The following is an 18,300-nucleotide window of genomic DNA, read 5'->3' as shown; positions in this document are numbered from 1 at the left end:
CGGCTCCCAGGCACACCCAGTGCCTTGTCCTCCACCACTGCCCACCTGCACACAGGAGCAGGGCCCACCGATGGCCTCACCCGGGTCAGGACCCCCCAGCCCCAGATGTGCAGGATTGGGGTGAAGCCACCTGCACGCTGCAGGGCGGGGAGCCTCCCCTCCAGGCCCAGGGCACCGAGACTCTGGGACAGGATCGTGTTCTCTAAGACAGCAACGGAGGCTCATTTTCAATCGTTTTTTTATTCCACCACGTCTATCCTTCCTGCCACCCCAAAGTCTCCACCTAGGCCCTGGCTCATCTTGCCTCAGCCAAGGTGGTTCTGAAGGAGTGGATGCCAGCCTTGGGCGGGGCGGGTGGGGAGCGACCTCTTGGAGGCTGAGCCTTGGAACCTGGCTCCAAAGGCCTGGGGGCATCTGCAACAGGCTCCTGCCCATGGTCCTCGGCCTGGAAGGAGAAGGCACGGTGATGTCCAGGCCTATAGAGATGCTGCTTCTCCTGGGTCGGGTGGCCGCTGAGTTGGGCCGGAATCACATCCTTGGCAGGGCGCCTGGTGACCGTTCTACTTCGTGCCCCAATGAGAAGAAAAAACAACCAACAGTCCCATCTTCAGCTAACGATTCCTCAGATGACGATCAAATAAAAGGCAAAAGGCAACACAATTTGGCAAAGGTTTCTTAAATTTTAAATTAAAAAAGGAAAAAAAATGCACAGAGAAGAGATTCAACTTAACTGCTTTGAAGAAATATATTAAAGAAGGTGAAAAGTTAAAAAAAAAAATCAAACCCCAAATAATGATAAAAATAGATGTCTCCTCTGTAAAATTCTGGACTAATCAATCTACTGAGTCATTCATATCTATTCAGTATTCAGAGCATGAAGGCAAAATACCAGGGTATAAAAAAATTAAAACACAAAACTAACCAAAACACCTTGAGATACTGCCTGTGAGCAAGCCTGCCAGGCTCGTGCCTGGCGTGGACCCCGCCAGTGACCACTGGAAGCTTTGCTGGGTCTGGTCCCTCCCGCGCACGCCCTCTGCAGACCCCCCAGGGCCTTCAAAGTTCTTCCCTGGTTCTGCTCAGTTTTGTGGCATGTTCTTCTATAAACTTGCTCAAATGCTCCAGGTCTCTGTTTCCGTCCTCGAATTTAATTGGGTTCTTTTTGTCCCCACTGGGGGCGAAGTAGATGGTGGGGAAGCCCTCGACTTTGTAGCGGTCACTGGTGACGTCGTTGGCCGTGGCATCCATCTTGGCGATGACCAGGTTCTTGTGGCCCTTGTACTTCTTGCCCAGGGAGGTGTACACCGGCTCCAGCTGCTTGCAATGCCCGCACCAGGGCGCGTAGAACTCGATGAGGACGTCCTTCTTAGGGTCCATCACGATGGAGTCAAAGGTCTTCCCCACCACGACCTTGACCGGCCCCTTGTTGTTCTTGGGTACTGGCTGGGATTTGATGACAGGCTTCAGTTTTCCTGCCGGGGGAAGCAAGCAGAGGGGGGTGTGAGAGCCGAAAGGCCCGGCCCCTGGTGGCCGAGACTGGACCAGGCAGGGAGGCTGGCCCAACATGCAGGAGGCTGGGGCAGACGGACGTCGCCACAGCCAGGCTGGACCTTGTCTCCAGAGCCCAGCCCCCGGTTCTCTGATTTCCTCAAATCCTGTACTTTCTAGCCCCTGCAAAGGCCAGAGCGGGTGCAGATGACCAGTCTCACCAGAGGCCTAGCAGACACGATCCTCTTCAGAGAGGCTGTCCCAAGAGGCTGCCAGTACAGAGGGGTCATTAAGAAGGTGGCAGGCCGGAAGCCACGGTGGGCAGCAGACGGAGCAGGCAGGATGGGAGGGAGGACTGCCCACCGAACGGGGCAACGGGGACCCTGAGCCACGTGCTTAATCAGATCAGAGAAACTGCACTGGATGCCAAAGCTAGTTTCCCACATACACGAAACTTGTCTGTTGTACTTTAATTTTTAAAGTTTTTTGCGATTTCTAAGACACCTGCCTCTTTCTATGACAAAGAAAGGAGAGAGGAGAGCAAGCAAACCAACAAGGATTCTCCGTTCCCATGCTCCACACCCTCGGGTCCAGGAGGAAGCCCAGGCCGGGTCCCAGAGACGAGCCGGCAGAGGCTGCAGAAGCCGGGGTGCGGGTGTGGGTGGCTGGGGTGCTGGCCGGGGTGCGGGCCCACCTTTCTTGAAGGCGGTGACGAAGTCGCGCAGGGCGTCGGCGTCGAAGTCGTCGGGCTCCATGGCGAATCTGCGGCCGCCCTCGTCCAGGACGGCTGCGTTCACCTCCTCCCCGCTCTCGCTCAGCCCCAGGTCCTTCACCTCCGTGGCGAAGTCGTCCTCGTCGGCCACGGCGAAGGTGTACTCGGGGAAGTCCTTGGCCACCTCCAGGACCTTGTTCCGCCAGAACTGAGTGGCTGAGGGGGAACCGAGGGCTTGGGCTCAGGGGGCTGGTCCCGCCCGATCGTCCCCGCAGCTCGAGGAGGGCCCCGGGGACTCCCAGCCGCCCCCCTACTCAAGCGGGGAGGGTAGTGGGTGGCGACTCCCCCAGGAGGAGGAGGAGGAGGACCCCCGAGGCCGCCGTTACCCGCACCCCCCAGCCCGGGGCTCACCCGCGCGGTAGTCAAAGCTGAAGTCCACGCCGTAGTAGACGACCACCAGGGGGCGCCGTGCATAGCGCTTGGCGTCGTTGGCAGCCTTGCGGTGGCCGACCAGGGGCAGCGTGTGCTTCACCACGTGCTCCGCGATGGCCGCGGCCTCCGTGGAGTCCTGCGAGAAGGGGGGCAGGTGAGGTGCAGCTGTCTGCTGCCGGCCCGGGGGAAAAGTCTGCCCCTAGGGACGACACGGGGCTTCCCTGGTGGCTCAGAGGGTACAGCGTCTACCTGCACTGCTGGAGACCTGGGTTCGATCCCTGGGCTGGGAAGATCCCCTGGAGGAGGGCATGGCAACCCACTCCAGTGTTCTTGCCTGGAGAATCCCATGGACAGAGGAGCCTGGCGGGCTACAGTCCATGGGGTTGCAAAGAGGTGGACAGGACTGAGCGACTTCACTAGGGATGTCACAGGGGCCCTGGGCCCTACTCCCCCAGTGAACCTCAAGTGAGCCTCTCAGGCAGCCAGGGCGCCCTTCCCTCTGGGTCAGGGCTGGCTGACCAGGTCAGTCCGGATCTGCTGGGGAGAGACCTGGCTCCTGGATGACAGAGGCGCAAAGGTGAGCTGAACTGGGTACAAGGTCTCATGTTCCTCTGGCTGATCCCCACAGTAGCCTGCCGGGACACTACAGGATGAGATGATCAAAGTGGCTGCTGGGGCTCTGGGCTCTGCCTGCAGAAAGCCCGCCCCGGACCACTGGTGACAAAAAGCCCGGGGGGGCCTGGGGAGGAGCGTGGAGCAGACAGCTGCACCACAGATAAGGAACCTGAGGCCCAGCGGGGTGAGGCCATCTGCTTGGCAGGAGAAGTGGTGGATGAACACCTCTCCCCCCTAGAGCCTGAGTCCCATCTGGATGGACAGTCAGGGAGGTAGCCCCAGCTGGCACTGAAAAGTGGCAGGACTGGCCAGCTCGGGGAGGCAGCAGGGACAAGACACAGTGGGCAGCGGGGCCCTCTTGCATCAGGACAGCCCTGGACCACCCGTCGCAGAGAAGGCGAACTCCAGGGGTACCCAGGATGTATGTGCTCCAGAGTGGAGCACTCAGCACCCAGGGGCCCAAATCGGAACTCAATGCCTGAGCCCTCCTCACTCACGTCTGCAGCAAATAGACTGTCTTTTCACCACCAGCCTGCGTGTGCTGACTTTACACCTGGCTTCATCTTATCCGTCTTGCCCATATCTTCCCTTTGTCCTAACTCCTAGATCCATTTTTTTTAAACTGCATGTTATCTGTTATGTAAATTTCTTACAAAGCAGCCCTTAAATAATTCTGGGGACAAAATTGGTATATAAATGATACCAATCCATTGAAAAAAAAATGCTGACTGTAAGATCGGGCAGAAGCAAAAAGAGCAAAGCAGCAGTGATGTGTTTAACAGACTGTGGATCTCGGCCCTTCAGGGTCAAGGGCCCCTTCGAGAATCTACTGAAAGCCTCAGATAGACCCTTTTCCTGGGGGCAGACACAGACACCACACAGAGCCGTGTCTGGTCCCCATAGTCCCCAGATCCCAAGTTCACCAGGGCCCCTCTGTGGAGCCAGGGTCAGTATCTCTGGATAACAGAAAAGAAGCCGGAGGGGTGAGGGGGAGGGGCGGGGGTGTGATGAGACCACTCGCCTATGTCCTGGCTGGGGACAGAGCACACGTGCCTTTCCCCTTAGTCTGCTCCTAACCTGCTGTGGGACCCTCTAGGTGTTAGCTCACTTCTCTGCACCCCAGTCTCTTTCTGTCAAATCAAACATCTGGATTCAAGATGTAAAGTCAAAGTCGCTCAGTCATGTCCGACTCCTTGCGACCCCATGGACTTTGGGAATTCTCCAGGCCAGAATACTAGAGTGGGTAGCCTTTCCCTTCTCCAAGGGATCTTCCCAACCCAGAAACTGAACCCAGGTCTCCCGCATTGCAGGCGAATTCTTTACCAACTGAGCTATCAGGGCAAAGTGTCAGTATCTGTTCTGTGGCGCTCGGGGACCCTGGGAAGCACTTGGAACACGAAGCGGGACCCGGGCTCACCCTCCATCCTTCTTGAGATGAATGTGTCATCTCTTCAGGGAGACCGAGAGCAGGGGGCCCCAAGGAGGAAGGAAAGGCCAGGTCCACAGTGCACGGCCCACAGCTCCACCCAGTGAACAGAGGCCTGTCAGCGCTCCGTAGCCCTCAGCACCCAAGCCGCGTGCCGGCTAGTGGGGCTTCTCTCCGAGGGAGCTGGCCCATCACAAGGTATGGGGAGTGGGCCACCCTCCTGCAGAAGCAGGTGGAGCTGTGCCAGGGCCTTGGCCCCACGACCCACTGGGCATGTGAGGATGCCCCCCACCACCACTGCCCCTCCTGTGAACTCTGACCTAACTGAGCGACCTTCAGGACAATTGGATGCCCCGGGGCTGGCACCCCTCACCCACCTTGATGTCCATCACATAGCTCTTGGGCTCGTATTTGGACTGGAATTTCTCAGGCTGCATGACGACCAACTTCCCCAGGGAGACTTTCAAGAACTTTGCTATTTCGGTGCTGAAAGTGTGGTGGAATTTGTAATCCTCTCTCAGGCTGTTAGCTGAAGAATTGACAGAACAATAAATAATACACAATGTATGAAACCGCTTCAATGATTTAAATTCTACTCTACCCACATCAGCCAAAGCAAATGCCCAGAAAATGGTGTAATTAACCACGAACGCTGTGTGGACAATATCCAGAGCTTAGACACTTGGAAGAAGTCTGGATTTAAAAACCTGGTATAGATGTAATACCTTAAAATCTATGTATCTCTGAATTTATTTTAAAAATAAATCTGAAAAAAAAGGAAAAAATAAATAAAAATAAACAATTGGAACCTTCACAGAAAAACTTCATCTCTCAGATTGACTGTGGTCTGATGCCGAGAAGCACGTTAACCCAGACTGCCAGCCAGACCCTCCTGTGTCTGGCAGGAGAACCCTCTGTCTGCACAGGGGCTCACTTCCTGAGTGGCCTGTTGGGGCTGCAGTTCTTCTGTTCTACGTACGTGCTGCGCTGTACTCGGTTGTGTCTGGCTATCTGTGACCCCATGGACTGTAGCCTGTCAGGCTCCTCTGTCCATGGAACTTTTCAGGCAAGAATACTGGTGTGGGTGGCCACTTCCTCCTCCAGGGGATCTTGCTGACTCAAGGATCAAACCTGTGTCTCGAGTCCCCAGTATTGGAAGGCACATTCTTTACCAATGCGCCACCTAGGAAGCCCTACATATGTGTATTTAAATCTCAGGAAACTCCCAAATGCAACCCTGCTGATATTCTACAATGGGGGCTGGCAAACGTTCCTAGAAAGGACCAGAGAGGAACTGGCTCAGCTTCGTGGACACCACGGTCTTGACAACTCAGCTCTGCGCTGATTAATGTGCAAACCAGCCAGCGTGCTCTGTCACCAGGGAACCTGCAGAACCAGGTGAGGACCAGGTTCAGCCCGTGGGCCAGCCTGTCAACCCCTGCCCTGGACCCCACAGGGCACCACCTCGGGCCCCGTTTTGTCCTTGACGAGGTATCTGGACCCACGCTGAGTGGAGTCTGTGGTCCCAGGAGGACAGGCCTGTGACTGAGTTACAGGAACAGGGCTGAGGGCACAGGGGAGGCAGGGGGCAGGCTGGACAAGCTCACAGACAGACTTGGGCTCAAATCACAATTTTCGAGCCGCCAGCTGTGTGACTTCAGGCCTGCCAGCTAGCTACTCACCACCCTGAGCCCCAGTCCCTCCTGTAGAAACAGGTCAGGGAGCTCTCAGACCATCGTAAAAATCAAACAGCCACCCAGAGGGGTGTTGCAGGTCAGTCTCGCACCTGTTCTAAGCCGCCAGACACGTGGGTATCTGTGATCAAGTGGCCATGGAGGAGACAGCGTCACCTCAAGAGCTTCCCGCCCAGCCCCCTGGCTCACAGACCCTGTCTTCCTGCCAGGACCCCCTCTGCTCCCGCCCCCGTCAGCCCTGCGCCCCTGGGGCTGTCTCAGTTCCTTCCCCAAAGTCCACGCACCAGGCCCCGTGACTGTCACCCCTGCCTGAGCCTAACCCGCCTGGCCACGAGGGGTCACAGGTGTCAGACTGGACGTGCGGCAGCTGGACGGGCAGCACCAGGGCCCCCCAGCCCTGAGTGCCAGAACCTGCATTTTGACAAGATCCCTGGGAATCTTTAGGCACCCAGATGGTGAGGGTTGGAGGGTCCGTGGCTGCCTGTGGGCCTGGGTAGACTAGGGGACCCCCTCTGCGAGTTTTTAGCACAGTTGGATGACACGGTTCCTGAATCAGTGAAGACTGAGGAAGCACGAATGGACTTCAGCTCCACCATAACTGTGACAACGTCCCTCTGCAACTGACACGCACAGCTGGGACCGTGCGGCACAGATGTCAGCACCAACGGGCAGGCAGGGCATTAACAGATCGTAATTATGACTTCCAAGAAAACCGAACTTCTGTGGTGTGTGTGATGGGGTGAGGGGTCCAGGGCACTCAGGAGGAGCTGGGGAGACCAGGAGCCTGACTGTCCCCCAAAGACCATCTGGTTCATCACCCAGGGGCCATCCAGGACGGCAAGGGCCCCCATGGGACACTGCTGAGAGGTGCTGATGATAACTTCGTATCACCGGGCACTTGGTTCAGCACTTCCGCCACTGTATCTCCACTAATGTAACCATCTTCCACATAGAGCAGGTCTTCCTGTTGGCTGTGAGATCTCCAGATTGACCGATTCACTGCCACTTGGGGCAGCTAACCACCGACAGAACCGGGACTCCACACCACGTCTGATGCAGAAACCCTCGCTTTCTGGTCAAGACCCTCCCCCGGCAGCGGGGCTGGCTCTGGGAAGGGGCCCTGGCAGAGGAGGGAGGAGGTAATGACCTTGGATGAACTTGACTGGGCCCCTCCCCTCCTCTCAGACGCAGGAGGGACACCACAGAGCCTTCTCATCTGCTTCCGGAGAGATCCTATCACTCATGTGCAGTTCAGGCAACAGAGAACCGATCCCCGACCCCAGAAAGGAAAGCCCGCTTCCACACATGCAATCTCGATTCTTCCCTGGGCCCTAAATCGACGCCCAGGGGTCTTATACAACAGCAGCAACCCCAGAAGGCCCGGGCGGGTACGTGCTGGCCTGAGACCCCTTCTCACCTGCGTCCTGGTACAGCTGGTAGGCCGGGTCGCTCTCCGACTTAAAGACCCCAATGACGATGACGTCGTCTCCATCCTTCAGGAACTCCTGGACCTGCTTGAGGGCCAGGATCTGCTTGGAGGGAGGCCCGGACTGCTCGATCATGTAGTCGACGATCCCTGGGAGCAGAGCACACGCCTGAGCGGGGCTTGGGGCTTCGGAGGCACTGGGAGCTGCCCCCACCGGGCCCAGAGGCGGCGGCAGCCCTACCGTATTTTTCCCGTGGGCCGTTGTAATCGAAAGCCTTCCCCTTGCGGAAGATCTTCAGGGTCGGGTAGCCGGAGACGTCGAACCTCTTGGCGAGGTCTGTCTCCGCTATGGCGTCGACCTTCGCCAGGGGGATCGGGGGAGAGCGCTTACTCAGCTCCTTGGCAGCCTTTTCATACTCGGGGGCCAGTTTCTTGCAGTGTCCACACCTGCGAGAGCGAGCGGCTGTCAGGAGCCTGTTCCAGGGTGGACGCAGCCTCCCAGCTACGGGAAGTGCACACGTCTAGTCTGCATTCCCGGTTGACCTGGAGAGATCCACCAAGCCAGAGATGCCCCTAGGAAGACAGCGTGGAAGCCTGACGTGGGGTATGCGATGGGAAAGGCCATGACATTTCTCTTGGCTGGACAGCTCGGGGGGAGTTTCGACCTCATCCTATTCCCCAGCAAAGACTCTGTAAAACCACCCCTCCCAGCCGAGCCCACTTCACCCGCTGCACAGTGGGCACTTGGCACCAGCCTGCTCCTCAGCTGGCTCTGCCTCACGTGCAAGGGTCTGTCTTCTGTTGCCCCTGGCCCGCGTGGCAGCGGGTACAGGATGGGCCTGACCAGTATCTGGTCACAGGAGACGGACACCACCTTACCAGGGAGCATAAAACTCCACCAGCATGATGTCAGCGTCATTCACCACTTCATCGAAGTTGTCCTTGGTCAGCACGAGCGTGACTTCTGGTGGAGGCGTCCAGTTGGGCTGGGAGACCTCTTTGACCTTGGCCACAATTTCTGGAAGAAACCACACAAGACTGAGCACATGAAGGCCCCTGGCTCCAGGGACAGGTGGGGAGGCGGGGGGAAGAGAGAACATGGGGTCACAGAACAGGACACGTTTGATTTCCTGAAATCCAAGCCCATCTACTGCAAGGAGATCAAACCAGTCAATCCTAAAGGAAATCAGTCCTGAATAGTCATTGGAAGGGATGATGCCGAAGCTCCAATACTTTGGCCACCTGATGTGAAGAGCCAACTCATTGGAAAAGACCATGATACTGGAAAAGATTGAAGGCAGGAGGAGAAGGGGACGACAGAGGATGAGATGGTTGGATGGCATCACCGACTGAATGGACGTGAGTTTGAGTAAACTCTGGGAGTTGGTGATGGACACGGAGGCCTGGTGTGCTGCAGTCCATGGGGTCGCAAAAAGGTGGACACAACTGAGTGACTGAACAACAAAGCCCATCTATAGCCAGGGCCCCTCCGCAGTTTGGGGGCCACAGTGAAGAGCCCGAAGGTCCATGGTTTCCAACAACCACACATCCACTGCCATGCACTCTGCTTGAGGCAGTCTAGCCCAGCCTGATGAATGAGACTGTTAAGTGCACCCCGAGAAGTCACCTCCCAGTGTTCAACTGCATATGCCTAGTAATAGTTTTGGGGGCATTCCTCTTAAGGCATATAAATACATCTGTGTTTAGACATGCACATGGAGCACTGGCTCGTTACACACGGCATAAAATGTAACAAAAGTCGAGAAAAATGGGAGGAGCAGCAGCGCCTACGCCACCCATGCTGCACCAGCATCGCCTGCAAAGCGGTTGTAAAAAGTCCCGCTTGTGGCCTAGATGCCCGGAGATGCCGGGCAGGGGACAGGAGGTATACGCTCACAAAGCACTTCCCAAGTGGTTCTCAGAAGCGGTGGCTGCCCACTGTTTCTCTCCTTTTGTGGCCCTAGAATCTGTGCCAAGGAGCCAGGTCCGAGAACCACTCCCGCAAAGCACGAGCTTTCAGACTGGAGCGCGAACAGCAGTGCCTCCCGGTTCAGGCAGACCAAGGCCCGGGAGAGGGGGGCCTCCACTCGGGGGAGTCCCCCTTCTGAAGACACATGGGAGGTCTGGCGCCCAGGGAGCCCACTGAGGCACACACTGCCCTCAAGATGCCAAAATGGGTCACGTTTCTAGCTGTGAGGTGTTGAGGGCAGACCCCCCCAACACACACACGCCTGCACAGGTCAGACTCCTGAATGGCTCGAAGGGAACCTTGAGATCAAGTCCACGTGACTCACGCTCTGATGAGGAGCCCAGGGCCCAGCCAGGGGGGCCCTTGTGGGGGACACAGGGCTGTGCGATGGCAAGAAAGACCCCAAACCTACGCAGCGACATGCCCGCTGTGCCACACTGGGAGCGGAAAATGCAGCAGAAAGCATCTTTTTTTTTTAGCCTTCAAAATGCTGAAGGCTACCACAGTGTTATCTTTCCATTCATTTAATTAAACCGATGTAGTGCCTGATGCAAGCCAGGTAGAGATCCAACAGGTCTGGTTTTAGAAACGCCATCTGGCTCCGTGCACCTGGTCTTAGAAATGCCAGTGGTTCTGTGAGCTCTGGACCCGTGGGCTTGGCCAGCCCTGGGCGCTCACGAGAAATGGACCTGCAGCTCACTGAATCAAAAGCTCTGAGCGAGGGCTCGGCAGTCTGTCTCAGCGAGTCCCCCACCCCGCACCCTGGGAGTCAGGCCCAACTAGACATTGGTCCAGGACACTAGTGAGACCCATGGCCTTTAACACAGCAGCTCTAGATCTTAAATTTCACGGCTGTCAAGTGTACCCCCTTCTCTTTGAGGACAAGTTTATTCTGATCAGAGTCACCGCGGACATTCCAGCAGGTATTGTTGCCAGCCCAGTGGGCTGGGCTTCCTCTCTGTTATCCAAATTGCCCTCCCCTCTCCCTTCCTGGGGAAGGGAGCCCCGGCCTCCTACTTCCTCTGGTGGCTCAAGGCCCTCACCTTCCTGGGTCCTGGAGCCCTCGTAGTCGACCGCCTGACCCTTCTTCAGGATCTTGATGGTGGGGTAGCCGCTCACATCAAACCTGCTGGCCAGCGCCGACTCTGAGGTCGCGTCGATCTTGGCGACAGGGATGGGAGGGTCGTTCTCCTTCAAGGTGGTGGCGATTTTTTCGTATTCTGGAGCAAACTGTTTGCAGTGCCCACACCTGAGAATGAGGGTTCGGGATGGAACAGGTTAACTGTGCCCAAGGAGGCGTAAATCCAGCTGTAGCACAGAAACTGGGGCACTGGAACCCAGCGATGTTTGCGGTTAGCGAGAAACGCGAAACAGGGAAGGCTGAGACAGCAGGAAGTCAAACAGACCCAGGGTGAATCCCAGCTTCGCCGAGGGCAGGTACTTTCAAAATCTCCACACCCCAGTGTGAAGAGAAAACTCTCCCTGGAAGATGCTGCCTCTTCCACTCTCGCGGGGTTTTCCAGAGGCTACAGAACCGACAGTGATGTCAGCATTCTGATGCTAACGAGTAAAGGGGTTACTGCCACTTAGAAATGATTTTTTTTCATTTCTCTGTTTTAATTTCCAACATGGTAACCACTGATAAACACGACCCACGTAACAAGCTAGCTGAGGTCCTCAATATTTAAGGGGTTAAGGGGTCCTGAGACCAAAATGCTTGAGAACAGCTGATCTATACCCCAGGAATGACGTGATCTCACAGGTCTGCCCTAAGGACTGTTTACTTTATAGGTAGCATCTCATACTATGCTGAGCAAACAACATTATGTTCATCAAGTCAAAATGGGCCGAGAAGGGCAGGAGAAAGTGAAGACAGGATTATCAGACGGAAAAACAGCACAAGAGAGGTGGGAGAAGGAGCCCAAGAGTCATGACGAGCTGTACCGCAAGGGTGAAAGGTGGGAAACGGGGGGCCGGTCCCCATAGGGTCCAGTGTGCAGCTGGGCAGCCACCTGGCTCCAGGCAGGAGGAAGCGGTGGGGTCGAACCTGCACCAGGGGACGCGTCTGCCACCCCCGCAGGTCTGTGTCATCACAGCTCCCCGCAGCTGTAACTAGCAGAGGACGCGTTCACATTTTTAACCAAGGGGATCTGAACCGAGGCGGGACGAGCTGCCGGAGGTGGGGCGCGGGTCCTCACCACGGAGCGTAGAACTCCAGCAGTACTGTGTCTTTGTCGGCCACAAAGTTATCGAAGTTTGCATCGTTTAGGATCAAGACGCCGTTTTCCTCCTTAACTTCCAAGTCATCGTCGTCGTCGTCGTCATCGTCGTCCTCGTCCTCCTCGTCATCCTCCTCGACGGCATCCTCTTTGTCGGAAGAATCTGTGCAGAAAATGCCCAGGCGGGTTAGAAAACGGACGACCTTCCTCCTCAAAAGCCTTCCTAGGACCCCACACCCTCCAAGTGGTCCCGAGTCCTGAACAGTCCCTGAGGGCCAGCGCCATGAGAGGCGGTGACTGCGGGCCTCCCGGAGCCCGTGCATCTGCATGTGGGTGGGCACTTCAGATTTCACTTAAAGGGAGGTGATGGCTAAAAGGCGGCTGAAAACTAACTCCAGGTCTAGATTTAGTCTAAACACTGCAGCAGGACTTGGGGGTGGGGGGTGAGACTGGCCTTGATATTGAAGCTGAAACTCCAATACTTTGGCCACCTGATGCAAAGAGCTGACTCATTGGAAAAGACCCTGATGCTGGGAAAGATTGAAGGTGGGAGGTGAAGGGGACGACAGAGGATGAGATGGTTGGATGGCATCACTGACTGAACGGACATGAGTTTGAGTAAACTCCTGGAGGTGGTGATGGGACAGGGAGGCCTGGCGTGCTGCAGTCTATGGGGTCGCAAAGAGTCGGAAATGACTGAGCGACTGAACTGAACTGAACTGGACTGGCCTGGCTCCGCAAGCCCAGGACAGAGAACCCTCCTCCCCGGTACACAGGTCTGATCCACCCCACAAGGCTCCTCACCCACACCCAAGCTGTGTGTTCAGGCCTCTCCCTTTGTGGGTTCCCCATGTCCATGCTCAAGGGCCAGGCTAACTTCCACAGACATGTTCCCCTTCCTCACCCTCTCTGCTTTCCACAGGTAGGAAGGACTGCCTCCAACCTCCCACCCCCACCCCCACGGATGACTGCCTGGCCCCCCAAATCAGTACAAACAGGAAACGAGTCCTGGTTCTCAACTCTTTCACCCTGGAGGTTACTCGGGCTGACTTTGTAAGTAAAACATGATTCCCCACCTCCCTCCTCCACACATCAACCTTTCCCTGAAGGATTAGAATACCTGTGGGGTATTTTTCATGTGTATCTCCTAATCCAAGATGGATCAGGAGTCCATCATCCATAATGAAAAGCTGGGAACCGCACTTGTTTCCTGTTCATACTTTTGTGGGACGCGTGGAAGCAAAGTTCTCTTTCCCAGAACACAAGAACATAAGCACATCTTATCATCAAGGTTCAGCAGAATTTGTTGAACTACAGGTACAGAAATCCTGAACGGCAGCTCTCGTTACCCAGGTTCCCAGCAGCTTCCACGTCAGCAAACAGAAATGCCAGCAGCACGATTTCATCAACTCCAAAGGCAGAATGTTTCAAGAGGCCCATTATTTCTTTTTGGAGATGCTTCCCGGGAGACAAACCAACACTGATAGCGGGGCTGACGTTAGGGCTTGAGAACCTGCCTGGGGACCCGGGAGCCCCTTGGGACATGCCCTATCTCAGCACCCACCCCTTATCCCCCCTAACCAGGCCCACTGCTGCCTCTGCAGCTGCTCAGGCAAGCCAGGGGCTGCTCTGGGCAGGGCGGCAGCTTTGCTTGTTATCATCAAGATCTACCGACCTGTACACTAATTACCGAAAGCAAGCTGAAAACCCACCCCGCCCTCCGAGCCCCACTTCTCTCCACACTTGTCCCTTTGAACACACACCGCTTTTTCCTTTCAAAAGCCCCTGTCCTCCACTGTGGGGGCTGGAGAAAACAGCTCTAAAATCCAAATAGAAATGCCACCAACTTGAGAAGGCACCTGTGTATCCTGGGCCAGGCTGCTTCCCCCGCTCCCAGTTTTCTTCCCGCCCTCTCCAAGTCCGTCAGCATGCCCATGTCTCCAGCCACCTCACCACCTCCCTCCTCCACAGCGGGGACCCTGCGTGCTGGACAGGCCTGCAGAAGCCCCAGGCCCCCAGCACTGTCAGCAGGAGCCTTGGGGAGGGCGATGAGAACCAGGCTCCCTGGATGTGGAAGGGGCAGGATCCAGAGGAAGACAACCGGACTCAACTCCATCCCCACCTCCCAGGCTGGTGGCCTAAGCTCTTTTTTTTTTGTCCTTTAAACTTATTTATATATATATTTTTGGCCACATGGTGAGCATTTGGGATCTTAGTTCCCTAGCCAGAGATAGGACCTGCAGCCTCTGCATCAGGAGCTCGGAGTGTTAACGACAGGACCGCCAGTGAGGTCGCAGGGAAATCTAAGGACCTGAGGCCCTTGAGAACCTCCGGGTTTACACCGGCTGGCTCCGGGCTCCTGTACTTCTAGGAACACTGCCCGCAGCAAGCAGGCAAGGCAAGCACCAGCTGACTTCTGCTGGCCTGGGGAACCCTAACAGCGCCTCTCCAAAAGGCTGGTCTGACGGCTCCTCACTTGAAAGTCCCACCTGAAACCACCCGCATGGGGACCGCAAACCCAGGGGCTCGATGTGGGGGTGCTGTGCTAGGTTCTCTGCTCCAGCAGGGGGCCCAGGAGGCAATACATGCCTTGCCCCAGATCTGGGAGCTGCTGCGGGCAGTGAGGCAGGCCCCAGGGCAGTGCAGCTGCCAGGGCGCTCAGCTCAGCCTGAGAATCAAGCTTATTTGCAGGCAGATGGAAAAACTGGAGGAAGGCTGGAAAGAAAGCTCAGAAGAACTTAATCCTCTCTTCAAGTGAGGTAACAGCTTGGGGAGGAAGAGGGACTCGGCTGCCAGTTCAGTCACAGAGATAAGGCGAATTTTACAAAAAGGAAAAGCAAAGAGGTTTCCGACCCAGCCATAGGCCGAAGTGGTCTGCAGCACTACAGCGATGGGGCGCTCACGATTAAATGGGGACCATGAGTTATCCTGCGACAGAGCTCCTAATAGGGAAATCCTTTATCGAAACTTTTTTAAGAATGGATTTTCATTCTGCATTTTTAAGGACAGACAAAATGACAGGACGTTCCCTATGTAATGAAGGAGCACGGCCCCCACCTTCCACTGCTCCCCAAGTTGCCGACAACTCCCAGTGTTGACTCCCCTGCATCTGAAGAGGGTGCTGGCTCCGTATTCCCCGGACTAAACCCCCCACCCTCCGCATCCCGACAAGGAAGATATCTCACAGTTTAATGGGGAAACCACCTCTTACTGGGCTACACTGTTAAAGCTGGACACTCTAGGACAGAAATATATATCCAAAGCCTCCCGGCCCCTTCTGGAAGGGCGCCATCCTCCTCTGAGCGCCCCTCCTCAGTGGGTTTCCGGCATCATCTCTGCACACTGCTGGGCCCATCCACCAAGGCCACTCCTGAAATGCGGGCCCCTCCTAACTAGGTCACTGCAACCCCAGCCCACTGCCAGCAGTGCACCTGACAACGCCGGATCCCGCCCAGCCTAGACACATGCCGCTCCTTCCAGCATCTCCTCACCTGCATCCTCAGCCGGCGTAACAACAGACTCAGGAATAACATCATCTAGCTGATCGTGTTTCATGGGCCAGGCACTGTGCTGAGCACTTATACAACTATCTCGGCCCCCAGGGGGAAACACACTACATGCCCTTCACCAACCAAGAAACAGAGTTTCAGTCACCTGCCCAGGAGCACAAGGCTACTGAGGGGAGGGTCCTGACCACTCAGCTGCTATGCCGTGCTGGCCCATCAGACTTTCTTCCCAAGATGCCCTAAGTTTTTTTAACCTCATTTGATAATTACTTCCCAGAAGTGAAAAAGAGGCAATGACCTGCATCAAAATATCTCCTTTATACTCTTCTGGTTGGCAAGATGTGAGAACAAGTGAGAGGCCTGACAACCGGAGGCTCACCCATCAGAGCTTAAGTTGTATTTAGTAACCATCCTTGGGGGGCACTGATGGGCCCAGACACCACTGGGCTGTATGAGTCTAACATGCACAAGAGGCGGGGAATTCCCTGGTGGTCCAGTGGTTAAGACTCAAAGCTTCCACTGCAGGGGGCACTGGCTGGAGAACTAAGATCCTGCAAGGGGTGCAGTCAGTGCAGCAAAAATAGATAAAATGCACAGGAAGCAAAAAAGAGGGGGGGAACCCTCAAGACTGGGACCATCTGGGGTAAAGGGAAGTGTGGTCCCCAAATAAAATCCACAGGAGGAGTTACCTGTGACAGAAACTAAATGTGAAGGGCAAAGGATGGGAAAGAGTCAAGGTAACCACTAGAAGCCCCACTCCAATCAATTGACCACAACAATTCCAAGGCTCACCCTAGAGGCAACTGCCTCCCAGGGTCTCCAGTGCATTAGTGGCCTGTGACAAATGACAGACTCACTCATCCTAATACCAGTGGTGTCCATCCACGTCTGCCACTCTTCAGGCCCCTTGAGGCTCCCCACAAGACAGAATCATCTGATCGGAACCAAGACAAACCTACTCTGCTCTCTATGTTCCAAAAACTACCATCCACCTCCACTGGTCCTCAAACATTAACATGCCTCCCCAAAGGTTACTTTGCCCACTAATCAATGAAATGTGTTTAAAATGCTGACCTGAGGGCCCAGACTTGCGTTCTTCCGGTTGGGTATATTTGGGGACTCCGTATTTAAATAAGCCCCGGGAGATTTGGATAAAGGTCCCAAGACACGCTTGTAGGTGACACTGCTCTCTGGTTCCTGTGTGCAGGTGTTCTTTTCGCCAAGCGTTGGTTTTCAACTTCCTTTTCTGTGTCGGCAAAGACTCTTGAATCACTGACTTGCATAAAAGTTACTCAATCTGAAAGAGTATAAAGTTCGCACTTCCCTTACACACTATCAGAAAAGGGGGGTTATTTATAATGGAACAAACTCAAGAGGAAAAAAACTCTAGCTATCCAGAGAAAGACCAGAGGAAGGAGTTAAGGCCAGTAATGTGCAGTCCTGTTCTCTAGCAATAGCAGTCTTCTCTTCACTTAAGTTTTCTAATTCTCAAAGTTCTCACACACCACTTATCTTTAGCTAGCCGATTCCAAAGAAAAATGCAGGACTGATGGCTGGTAGCAGCGGATGTTCCTCCCAGAGCCGGCGCTTTATGAGAAGAGGCCAGACTGAGCCCTAACTCCCGGACCCGGGGCAGTGACTGGCACATACAGTCGGTGCTGAATACATGCTTGCCGAAGGAATGCTACCTCCGGTTTCCAAAAGACGCAAACCAAGCCATCCCTTTCCCCCTCAAACCAGAACCCTCGAGTTACTTCTATCCAAACCTACAGACCACATTTTTCAGGCATAAAACGATTGCTGCCCGCGGCTGTCCCCAGAGCTTCCATTCGGGACGTCACGCCCTCGCCCTGTTTTGAAACCAGCGGCCCCTCTCCCTTCCCACTCCTTGGGCATGTGAGCCTCAAATGCTTAACCAATTCCCAAGCTCCCCTTCCCAGGAGTGGGCAGTCTGCCTGGACCCGAGGAAAATCGGAGCAGAATCAGGGCGAAGGAGCCAGCGTGCAAAGAAGGCACTTCATACCCTCTCCGCGTCCAAGCCTCGGTGGCAGCCCCAGCCTCCTCGCTGCCCTCCTCTCCCGGGTCTCCCAAGCGATCCTGTCCTCCCGCTACAGCCTTCCAACTCCAGCAAGTCCCTGATCCGCGCGGCGCCCCCACCCCGGAGCGCGCGGCCCGCAGGCCCGGCCCGACGCCGCCGCCGCTTACCTTCGTCCGGGCCCCCGGCGCTCGCCACGGCCAGCAGCTGCGCCAGGGCCAGAAGTAGGACGAGCATCCAGGCTTTCCGGGGCCTCATCGCGGCGGTGCTGACCTCGGCCTCCTTGCACCGGCGGCCGCTGGGCGCTCCCGTACCTCGGGCTCGGGTCTCCAGGAGCCAAGCGAGAGGGACTAAACCCCCCCTCCGGAAGACCTCCCTGGCAATTAACTGGGGGGCGGGGAAAGACGCGGGCCGGCCAATCCCAGTCCGATCTGGGGCGCGGGCCGCGAGCGCCGCGGTGCGCGTCCAAGCCCCGCGGCACCACCCTCCGCGTGGACCTCCTCCCGGACCTCCTCCGCGCGCCCCGCGGCTCTCGCGTTTAAAGCTCGGAGCGCTAACGTGAGGTGCCCCCTTCTGATTGGCTGTGCCGCGGCCTCCAATCAGCGGCTGCCACTCGGTTTGCCGGGAGCGCACAGGCTGAGAGAGGGAGCTGGGGAGAACAAAGGCGGCGGGCCGGGACCCGAGGGGCGGGACCGGGCTACGCCTCGGGCAGCGATTGGCAGGCGACGCGGCGGGCGGGGCCTGGGAAGCGCGAGCTGGGCGGGGCTCCAGGCGGCTG

The 18,300-nt window shown here is 56.2% G+C and overlaps 1 protein-coding gene across 1 annotated transcript; it reads right to left on the bottom strand.

Moving 5' to 3' along the window:
* Positions 1-221: 221 nt before the first annotated feature.
* On the bottom strand, positions 222-18,030 carry PDIA4 (protein disulfide isomerase family A member 4). The gene is made up of 10 exons (XM_020895721.2): positions 17,693-18,030; positions 11,961-12,144; positions 10,806-11,011; positions 8,673-8,811; positions 8,035-8,240; positions 7,785-7,943; positions 5,051-5,202; positions 2,612-2,768; positions 2,183-2,416; positions 222-1,472 (listed from the first exon to the last, which is right to left on the bottom strand). The coding sequence occupies exons 1-10, from the start codon at positions 17,778-17,780 to the stop codon at positions 1,057-1,059; spliced, it is 1,941 nt and encodes a 646-aa protein (XP_020751380.2). The 5' UTR covers positions 17,781-18,030; the 3' UTR covers positions 222-1,056.
* Positions 18,031-18,300: the final 270 nt, after the last annotated feature.

Source organism: Odocoileus virginianus, chromosome 1 (assembly GCF_023699985.2).
Source record: "Odocoileus virginianus isolate 20LAN1187 ecotype Illinois chromosome 1, Ovbor_1.2, whole genome shotgun sequence".
NCBI classification, from domain to species: domain Eukaryota; kingdom Metazoa; phylum Chordata; class Mammalia; order Artiodactyla; family Cervidae; genus Odocoileus; species Odocoileus virginianus.
This window is presented reverse-complemented; position numbering and strand designations above follow the sequence as displayed.